Source organism: Pteropus vampyrus, unplaced genomic scaffold (assembly GCF_000151845.1).
Source record: "Pteropus vampyrus isolate Shadow unplaced genomic scaffold, Pvam_2.0 Scaffold119, whole genome shotgun sequence".
In the NCBI taxonomy this organism is placed as follows: Eukaryota; Metazoa; Chordata; class Mammalia; order Chiroptera; family Pteropodidae; genus Pteropus; species Pteropus vampyrus.
Genome location: NW_011888900.1, coordinates 2,644,256 through 2,656,022, shown reverse-complemented (window position 1 = coordinate 2,656,022; position 11,767 = coordinate 2,644,256). Strand labels below are relative to the sequence as shown.

General features: G+C 31.9%; 1 protein-coding gene across 1 annotated transcript in view; it reads right to left on the bottom strand.

Moving 5' to 3' along the window:
* The window catches only part of CDH19 (cadherin 19), a 40,633-nt gene extending 30,802 nt beyond the window's left edge, over positions 1 to 9,831 (bottom strand). The window contains 2 exon segments of the mRNA XM_023534104.1: positions 6,706 to 7,000; positions 9,637 to 9,831. Of these exon segments, the coding sequence (XP_023389872.1) occupies positions 6,706 to 7,000; positions 9,637 to 9,831 (490 nt within the window).
* Positions 9,832 to 11,767: the final 1,936 nt, after the last annotated feature.

Sequence of the window (11,767 nt, the reverse complement as noted above, 5' to 3'; positions counted from 1 at the left end):
CGCTTTTTCATTTATTATGACACAGATAGAAAATTATAATGAAATGTCATATTAATATAAGGGAAAGTATATATTATGTCTGAGAAATTCATATAAATTATGCTTTCTGTGGTAATGTTAATAAGCGCTAAAACTTATAAAACTACATAAAATTTTGAAGATTGAAAGCATTGTTGACAGCATCAATATGAGTTCACAACAGATTAGAACTATTCACCCACTAAAAGTAAAACCTAATGAAAAAATAAGGTAACTCTGTCGATGTTGATTTATAGAGATTTTAATATTAATGAGAGTATTACAGAGGACTGCTAATTCTCACCCAAATGTTGTTTAATATTAGTAACAAAATTATATTAGATAATGTTGTCTCATGTTTCACACAGAATGCTTTCTCTTCCAGTGATTATGAGAAGTGTCCAAACATAAAAATGTAAATGATAAATTTTGATATGCAGACCAATTTCGATATCACATAAGCAAAAGAGAAGTCAGCAACCCGTGGCAAGAACATTTTGCATGTAAAGTTTACATTTGTTATAGAATGCTAACTAAACAGCATGCTATAGTTTAATATAGTGCTTGAATGCCAACATTTGAACTCTAGATTTCAAAATGATTCATTTAATTTAGTATGTAGTTTATTTTCATTTTTATTTTATTTTTTTTAAAACTTATTGAGGTGACTTTGGTTAATAAAATTATATAGGTTTCAAGTGTACAATTCAATTATCCATCTATATTGTGTTGCATGCACACCACCAAAAGTCAAATCTCCTCTGTCACAATATATTTGACCCCGTTTACCCTTATCTACCCCTTCCTCTTCCTTTTCCCAATAGCAAAGGAAATCATCAAGAAAAAAAATGGTATGTAATTTTTTTTGTTTTAAATTAAGTAGTAAAAATATTAACAGGCTCTTCTTAGAATTAAGATATAATTGTCTAATCATAATGCTATTTTTACAGGTCATTTTAGTACAAGTAAACTTTGATTAATCTGAAATGAATTTATTGAGAGGATGTTGAGTTATATAATGGTCAAATTCAAAAACAGCACAAATTAAATGACATTATTTTGACCTACAGTCAAAATCTGTGATTTTGGTAACAACAAAAACAGATTTAAGATATTAGATAATCTAGTAAAAATATAATTTTCAGAAATCAAATTCATGATGGAAATAATGGTTTAATCAGTCAGTATATCTGCTTATTCCTTCACACTGATAACTTATTTTATTAGTATAAGGATTATTATTCATTCACAGGTATTGACTGTCCCATTCGTCACCTGAAATGTCTAAAGTATTTTTCAAATATTTGTGGTTTTTTGTCCACAACCACCTGAAAATTAGGTCATCCTTATTATTCTTGGGTTATAGTTTTGACACCTCTTTTAATAATATGAGAATTTAAGTCAAATAAATCAAACCGTGTTTAAGAAAGTAAACAATAATATATTCAAAGAAGGTACGAAGTGTAATCCATAACAACCTTCATCGCTTTCAATTCATGTGTGCAAAAGAATGTTTCATAGAATCGAATTTTCATATTTGATATATTTTAAGAAAGATTTTAATTTTTCTGGGAAATCTCTGCTATATGTTAATATTTGTTACAATTTATAAAATAAAAAACTGAAATAATCTAAATCTGTATGTATTTTACATAAATTGAATTTAATCTCTTTTTTATAATGGCTCTACATATTTGACATATGACATATTTGTTCCATACTGATGATAAATATGTTTAAAGTGAATTTTCTTTTTTTTCCACCTTTATTTTAATCATTGGCATGTAATGGTATGTAAGTTCAAGGTGCACAACATGATGATCGATACATGTATATTCTGGGAAATAATAATCACAATAATGTTAGTTAACAGCTCCAACATCACACGTAATTGCATTTTTATTTATTTATTTTTTGGTAAGAATGGTTAGAATTTACTCTCATCAACTTCCAGGTATATAATACAGTACTATTAAAAGTATATCATATATTACATCCCTAGCATCTTTTCATGTATCTGTTGGCCATTTTTATCTGTTGTCTTCCTTGGAAAAATGCTTATTCAGGCAGGTCCTCTTACCATTTTTAATTATTTGTTTTTATTTTGTTTGTTGATTTGGTTATTGAGTTGTATAAGATCCTTCTACAGTTTGGTTATTAGCTCCTTAACTGATAGATGCTTTGGAAATATTTTCTCTCATTTTGTAAGTTGACTCTGCATTTTGTCAATTGTTTCTTTTGCTGTGCAGAAGATTTTTCAGTTTGATGTAGCCTAACTTATTTACTTTTGTTTTCATTAATTCCATTTTTCGGTCATGCCTAAATAATCACTGCCGACACCAATGTCAAGGAGATTTTTCCTTATATTTTCTTCTAGTATTTTTACAATTTCAGGTCCTATTTTAGTCTTTAATTCATTTCAGGTTAATTTCTGTGAGTAGTGCAAGATAGGGGTCCAATTTTATTCGTGAATATCCAGTTCTCTCAATACCATTAATTGAAAAAAAAATTATCTTCTCTATCGAGTATTCTTGGCTCAGAGTATCGTTCTGGCTAGGACTTCCAGTACCACATTGACTAAAAGTTGTTAAAGTGGGCATCCTTGTCATTCTGATTGAGAAAAAGCTTTTAGCATTTCACAGATGAGTATGATGTTGGCTGTGGGTTTGTCATATATGGCCTTTATTATGTTCAACTTTGATACTTATATATCTGATTTGCTAAGAGCTTTCATGAAAGAATGCTGAATTTTGTCAAATATTTTTTTTTCTGTATCTGTTGAGAGAATCAGATGATCTTTTTTTTGTATTTTTTTGTATTCTATTTAAGTGGTGTATCATGTTTGATTTGTTTATGTTAAAACATTCTTGCAGCTCAGGTGTAAATCTCACTTGATCATGATGTATGATCCTTTTACTGTGCTGTTGAACTAGTGTTGCTAGAATTTTGTTTAGAATTTTTGCATCTATATTCATTATGGATAATAACCTGTAGTTTTCTTGTGATGACTTTATTTGGTTTGCTGTCAGGTAATACTGCCTTCATAGCATGAATTTGAGTGTTCCAACCTTTTCAGATATTTGGAAAAATTTAAAAAGTATTGGTATTGATTCTTCTTTAAATGGTTGGTAGAATTCACCAGTGAAGCCATCTGGTTCTGGACTTTGGTTTGTTGTGAAGTTTTTTTTTTAATTACTGATGCAATCTCCTTATTAGTAGTCATCTGTCTGCTCAGATATTCTATTTCTTCGTGATTCAGTCTTGGTAGGTTTTATGTTTCTAGAAATTTAGGTATGTTTCTAGAAATTGTACACTGAAAAATTTCAGAATTAGGAAATACTCTTTAGTGACTGCCTGCAGCACTTTGGGTCACTATGGGTCTCAACCCACACCTATGGTGTCTCCATCAATATTTTCTCTTGATTTCCCAAACCAATCTAATCACTTTTGTAGTGTTTTTATCCATCCGCACACTCATTTGTTTACTTAATCATTCCAAACCTCAGATACTGTGTGATTCCTGGCCTGCTAGATCGTATATTTCTGTATAGAAGAAAGATAATAACTTAGCAAATCCAGACTGACAAATGGGAAAACATAATGTTTATCTCAATTCCACTTGATAGTTCTGGCTTGAAAGTAACTGCATTTCAAATATAAACGTCCTCAGTAAAAGCCCATTACTTGTAAATAAATATTATTTGTTAAATAAACAACAAGTAGTTTGTAGTTTTCTTGGATTTCTCTGTCTTGGATTTATCATTAAATGTCGACTCCTTTCAGTGGTCTACCAAATTCTAAGTTCAAAGTGCAGGTTCAAATGTAATTGGTAGTGGACTCCAATACAATACAAATATATTTAGGGAAGACAACAGAGAATAAAACGCACTGGTTGCCTTTTAAAAGATAAAATAAGTGGCTAGGGAATTCAGAAGCAAGATTAACACTCAAGAACCTATTAAATGGCAATGGATGTAGAAAGAAGATGAATAATTAAAGATATATTCAGGCGAAAGAATCCACATTATTTATTAATTAAATATTGAGATTGAGGGGAACAGAGAAAATCATATATAATATTAATTGGTTTCTTCAAAGCGAAGTTAATAACTGTAAGAATGTTTCAGAGAGAAACCATCTACAAAATGGGGAGTGATAGGGATATTCCATGATTTCCATATTAGATAACATTTGTAAGCAGTTGACCATCATTCTGTTGACCCCTTCCTCTCACTGACAGGTATAAAAAGTACTCATTGATTTTAATATGAGTCCATACAAAGCCTGATCTCTGAGGCGCTTCCACAGGATGTATTAAATTACACAGATTGACTAGGTTAATATGTACAGCTACCTCTAATGGCAAAGCATAAAGACATCGGTGGTAGCCAAATATGTTACAGACCAATGTTCTGGGATCTTTACCAAATTAATCACAGTTGGTGTCATGCTATACTTGGTGCCATGATACAAATGCTATATTATACACACTACAGTCTCCTTGTGGGTTCATTCTCCAATTTTGCACAATGGTTGTTTTGTACCCTCCTCTGCTCCAGTTAAAATTCCAGCCCTCTGCTTTCAGTTACTGCCTTTGACTCATAAATCACTGATAAAATGGAAACAACCACTTATTAACTGGTTTATTGTCAACCAATGTGCTATCCTACCTGAACATGTCCCCTCTACTACTGCCCTGGACTCAATGGCTCTTTCTCTTAGGAACAGCTTTCCAGCAGTTATAGCTCTCTTATTTTGCTTCAAAAATGCATGTTTGGATCATTTCCTACAGTATATAACTGCACGATTAAATTCCCCATCTTAATAAATGATTAAATAATGATTAAAAAAAGTCCCTTTTACTTTCATCTCCCTCTACTTAGTACCCTGCATCTCTATTTTCTCCATGTAGCATAACATCTTTTAAACCTGGCTAAATCAATTGTCACCTGCTCTTCTCCTTCCATTCATACAATAGGATAATCTCCAATATGCTGCAGTTAGATTCGACCAAATTGCTCTTATCGAAATCAATGGGGACCCTAGGCTTGCTAAACCAAAAGTCACTGCTCAGTTTTAACTCGATGCCACCTCACGCAGCATTCCACACAGTCGGAAGATCTTGTGCAATCTCTCTTCTGTGCCCCTCTCTGCTTCCTACATCACTGGCCTACCCCATTCATGCTAATTTGCTTTAACAGTCTTGTCACCGTGCATGCTTGTCCTTTCTCTACCCTCATTCTCCACTGAGGGAATTTCATCCATTGCCATGTCCACATGCTTACTACATGCCAATAACTCCCACATTCATAATGCAACCCTCATCCCCTGCGAGGGGAGTATGTTTCCAGAACATGGCATGACAGGCCTCTTTGTATCATTCCCTTCAAATATCACCTCCTAAAATGTTCCCACTTGCCCAAGTCAATTAATCATTATCATACTTTACCATCCTTGATACTTTCGTGACTTACGGTATCAAATATTACCTTATTTATTAATATAGTTATTTATTGTTTGTGTGTTATAACTAAAACGTAAGTTCCATTCTAGTAATTACCTCATATATAACCTTTACAACTGAATCTCTAGTTCCTAGAATATGTTAGATCCATAATATACGCTTGCTGAAGAAACAGGATGAGGAAGAGGAGAGAAGGGGAAGAAGAAATGGTTCATTGCCTAGCCACATAGAACAATATTAAAGTGTCATTTAAGTCTAATAATAATTGGTTTTAATATATATTACACAGCTAAATTGTTTATGCTGTAAAAACCTATGTTCTGAACATATGTAGAAAGAGGTCTTTAAACCGCTATCTAGAATGTTAAAAACAAAGAATCGGGAAAATACACAATGGAATATGCATTTTTAGATTCACATGCTAATGAATCACAAGTTTTGGTAAAATAGTTTTTAAGCAGAAGGCAAAATTTTAAATGATAGTTATCAAATCACATTTAGCACACATAAGCAAATTTTATTAATTAAATTTTGCTATATATTGTGTTATCAAAATTTTCTGACTCAGTGAGTGCGTGGACAAATTTTGCATAGACGTACTGTAATTTTTTCTCTCCTGGGAAGACACTTCTGATTCCCAAGGCTGTCAATTCTTATCTTATGGAAAGTATTCTCTTCTACATGTATTATATTTAAAATACTTATAAAAGTAGCACTGGGTTTGGAAAAAAAAAAAACCTTTAAAATGTATATGGCTAAATAGAGATATTTAACCAATTTATTTTGTTTTATCTTCATGTTCCATGATTTTGATGCATAGAGTAGTTTTGTCTCATAAATTGGTTTTTCTATTTTTACATAGGTATCTTATGTGTTTTTTAGAATAGAAAAGTATACTTTGCCTTCAAAAATAAATTCTTATATTGAAGAAACTAGTAAGTGAACAAGCTAAAAAATTTTATAGATCACTCAAATTGACATGTTTATCCTTTTCTCTATTGCTTTGAAGACAGATTATATTTTAATGAGACAAATAATATGTTAATATATACTATCATTGTTGACAAAATCATAATAATAGTTTAATTTTTCAAATATTTTACTTAACATGTTTGTAGAAGGAAGTACAAATATAGAACTTTAAATAATTCACTTGTTATGCTCAAAATCTGAAATCTGTTCTCATTGTTCATATATGTTTGATGTAAGTTAATATGCAATACCTTCTGGTGACATCTCTGGTACAACGGCCTCATAAGGTTCATCCAGGAATTTTGGTTCATTGTCATTGACATCCGAAACCCTGATGACAAACTCGGACTCAGGTTCCACAGCCTTTCCAGTAGCGGTGTCTATTACCTGGGCTCTTAGAGTATAGAGGGACTGTTCCTCTCTATCGAGCTTCTGTACGGCATATATGTCACCTGTTCTTTCATCAATGACAAAAACACTTCCGGCTCCAGCTCCCAAAAGCTTGTACTGGAAAGAGTTGTTTCCTTTGTCTATATCAGATCTCAGCTGAAGATGCAAAGAGGGATGATTTAGTTTCCAAACATGTCAAAATGGACAAGTCAATTTCGATGACTTTATTTTCATGTCTGTTCCTTATTCCCCAAGTTAATAATTTCATATAATTCCTATGTTATATTAAATACAGTATAATAATAACTTTAAGATTAAAATCTATACCAAGTATATTCTATTCAATTCTCAAATATACCTTTTCTTCTTGTGCTCTCATTTTTATTTTTTAAAAGCAAAGTAAATCTGTTCATCATTCATAGTGTTGATGTAATTTTGAATTTTATATATATAAAAACAAGGGTTATTATGATAAAAATAACATTGGTTATATGTTTTTTTCCATGTTTAAGTTATTGTTACATAAAGAGAGGGAGCATGCCATAAGTTCCATAGTATCCTTGATTTATCACTTACAATTACGTCCTTCTTCAAAGTAAGGGCTTCTCCAAAAATTTACAAAGTTAACCAAAAAATACAATCTTAAATTCATAACTTTTCTGATAGTTCAAGGTAAAATGTGTTATTCTGGACTAGTTAATAAATTGCTTTTTGTGAATGGGGAGAATATCTCAATTAGCTAATTTTAATAATGTGTTGAATATCACTTCTATGCAATAAAAGAAATAAACTGAGACTAATAATAAAAAAGATGATAAGAGCTATAGCTCTTTTAATTTGCTAATCCTTCATTACTCTTAAAATAAAGAGTCTCTATGAACTAATGATAAGAAATTAAGGAAAACAAATATCCTCTTAAATAAACATATCAAATGAAAACAAAGTATGGCTCGTGGTTTTCAAATAGCATTTCGATGTTTTAAAATTTGTCTCAATAACAGAATGAAGATAAGTCAAATTTAGTAATGAATATGTGTATTTCAAGTGTATTCACAGTGTAATTTTTAGAAATCAGTGAGCTTGATCTTTTTAAGGACCCAGATTTAAGTTAAAAAAAGCAAAAAACGTATTTTTTGAATATCTGCTTCTTAATGACTCAAAATATATAAGTTATACACATTTCAATTTCATGGATTCTAGTATTATAAAATTTCCTCTATTTCTATTCAAAACTATTCTCTTAATTAAGCAGTTATTATTAATTTGGCAAATCAATATGACTTTAAATTTTTACTTAATTCTGATCAACAAACTCAACCTCTTTTAACAAATAAGTCAAGAAGAAATTTATCTTGGACACATCTGTTACTCTTTAATTTTACCGGCTATTTAAATATAAGCACCTAAACATTCATCATCACTCTCTTTTAAAACAGTTATCTCTATGTTATTTGAGCCTAATGAGGTTGTTTAGAGGGAAAATATCTGGTCAAGTATTTTCGGACATATTTTTACAGAATGAAAAAATAGGCAAAGCTATGTGAATGGAAGAAACAGGAGATTTGTGTAGTGAGCAGTAAAACAAAACTAGAAAATGTGAGTTAGCCAGGATGATAGTCCCTGTACTGATTGCACTGATGTGCTTCCCTGCAGAGCCTTATTCACTAGAATTCACCAGCCCACGTTAGCCTTTCACCCAATCCAGTGATGGAAGAGCATACGGTACTCTGTGAAGTCCACTGTCCATGTGGCTAGAGAGAGAGACTCAGTTACGTAGCAGATACTTAACTATGGACTTCGTTTATGGCATTCTGCTCGTGATTCACCTGCCGTCATCTTAGGATATGAAAAGGGATGAAAACTATTACAGCAGGCACCCACACACACATGCACATACACACATGTACACACACACGCATGCGCACGCACACACACACACTTTTGAAATGTTTGCCTGAGATCCTCCTCTAAGCCTTCAGTTGAATGTACTCATATCCATTTGGATGATAGGATAGACGCATGCCTATGGCATCAGGACATCAGGCTAACACTGCAACCCTCCCAAAAGGGCTAGAAAAAGAAGTAATGAATTTTGAGTGCTTCACCCTTTGGGCCCAATTAAATATTAGTGTCAGTTAATTAACAGTGAAACTTAGTTCAGTTCATTCGTCTAGAGAAAGCTTTAAAGAAAAGGACATGCTATTATAATTACCTCCGTTTAAAGAAAATCAAATAATAATAAAAACCAAAAACGTAAATAGGAAATAGTCTTTCTCATTAAGGAAATTTTCTTAAAATATATTCTTATAAAAAAGTGAAAATAATTATTCTTTATACTTCAACTTCACTAATCAAATGAAGTATGTAGGTTCTTGAAGCTGCTTAACTGTAAAATGATTTGGTATTAATCTGCTTCATTAAAAATTAATGAGGGGTAAATCAACACCTATTTAGCATAATAGAAAATGAGGCTAACTACCGTTAGTTACGTTATTGCTTTGATCCATTACCAAAAATAACACTGTCAAATTTCCAGATGTCTGTAATGAGGGCAGCATTTTTATATGGGGGACTAAAGTGAAATTTGAAAACAAGAGCTGTTCCTCTTCCTCAAGTTTTTGTGGCTATTTCAGGTGCCTGTGAATCTGAAACAATTAATTTTGCTGGTATCTGAAGCTTTCTAATGGTTTTCCTGGGAAAATGTAGAATTCGTCAAATACCACAACTTCCTCAACTCGTTCATTTAGATTTACACAACATTATTTCCTGCAACATTCTCAGAAAATCAGTACCTGGCCAATGTGATGACTACTTTTATTCATTTCCTCTGGTACAAAAAACTGGTTCCACACCCAGCCACGCTTCACTCTCAAATGAGACCCCGCTGGGTGCTTAACTTCCTCTGTTTTAGGGTTTTCCGTTGCTGTGAAGCAAGGCCATAGGAGAGGAATCCCCAGCATGAAAGGTAGCAATAAGGAACCATTCATTCTTCTCTTTTGATTCCGGCTGATACTCTTCAGAGGAACGGGTGTGCTGTAAACAGAAACCGTAGGTTCCTTTATAATCTATTCAAACTCTTAAGTGTCTTTCATATTCCTAAAGAACGAGAAACAAAACAAAATTTGACATTTTAAAAATAACATTTTCTCACGTAGCTGCTAAAGAAATGATGCAACTTTTGCATCTATACAAATGAAACAAAAATATACATTTATCTTTCAGTTAAGCTAGTTAATTGTATTTTGTAGCTTTGCAATAATTTGAACGAAATACTGACAAATTTCTGCCGAGGCGCTGTCCATTTTAATCTGGAGTCAAATCTGTCTGAAGGTTGAAAGCTGCTTTGACGATCTCCCTGACTGATAGCTGACACTGAAATACTTTTTTTTTAATCTACTTACTTCTCCCATTTTATCTCAGTAAAACAACAACAACAACAATAACAACAAAACTATCCCATTAAAGCAACATTCAGGCCAGGAGGGGAAAATGTGGTATTTCATTTCGTTTTTCATAGAAATATATTTTATCATACAATTTTCTAAACTATTGTTTTATGTAGTATTAAATAAACAAAATGACAATTCATCTCTCTCTTAAATGACTGGCAATTCTCACCCTTATATTTCATTGAACAGCTTTGTATTTTTCCACATCTACCTAGCACCCTCTATATAACCAAACTGGATTTGTTTGTTCAAGAATCACTAAGAAAAACAATTTTGTCAGATCTACAACGGAGTTTAACTCCATAAACAAAAGGAAAGCCATAATGTCCCTATTTCTGTTAGGAGTTTTCTCTATGATCTTGTTTCGAATCCTCACATATTTTGAATGTCCCCTGAGAGATGTTTTAGGCCTTCGACCCCCAATAGCAAGAGTGTTAAAGCACACGCTGTCAGAAATGGGGTTGTACTATCCCTCACACTTCTTTCCAGCAGATGCATCCTTTGTTGCAAGTATACTTAATGACGGGCATGGAGAAATTCAGCTGAGGTGAAAATTAAAGACAAATTTCATACATATGTTGAATATCTGAAATTCAAATATGTCTGTTTAGAAATTGTTAAATATGCATTTTTGATACCTAGTGAATAACAAAATCATTTGGAACAAGCGCAGTTTCCTTGATAAAAAATATATTGCATACATTTGGGAAACTATCACTAACAGTGACAAGTACATTTATAATGTTAGGCAAATAACATTCTTGCTAAATTTATATTATGATATTTACACACATCTAGAAATCGAGAAAATAGTATAAGAAACATCTATATTCCATTACTCAACTTCAAAACTATCACAGCTTGGACAATCTTGTTTCATCCATGTATATACCCAATTTCTGATATTAAAACAATTTTCACATGTCATATCATTTTAACCATTCAATAACAGACATACACACACACACACACACCTACTTGGGCACAAATATTACATATCTGTGTGTATGTATCTTTCTAAAAATAAAAATAGAATATTAAAAATCAAGAATAAATCTCCAGTGTAATCAAATATCTAACTAATGTTCAATTTAAAAATATTCAAACATCTTTGATTCAGGATTCTACTATATCTAAATGATGCAGGTTGTTAACACATTCCTTAAGTCTCATTTGGTCCATAAGTTTCATCACTCTAAACTTAATTTTTCCTTTTGTTCATGTATTGGACAAACAAGGTTATTTATCCTATAGAGTTTCCTGCATTATGTGTTGCTAACTGTATCCCATAGTGTAATTTAATATGTTTCTTTATTTCCTATTAATTAGTAGAGTCTTGCTTAGATGCAATTTTAAATACTTTTTGAAAATTCTCACAGTTGATGTTCTCTACTTCCTATTGTATGATATCTGGATGCATAAAATACCTAGTTTTTCACATTTTGTTTTTAGTGTTGAAGTTGTTTTTGTTTCT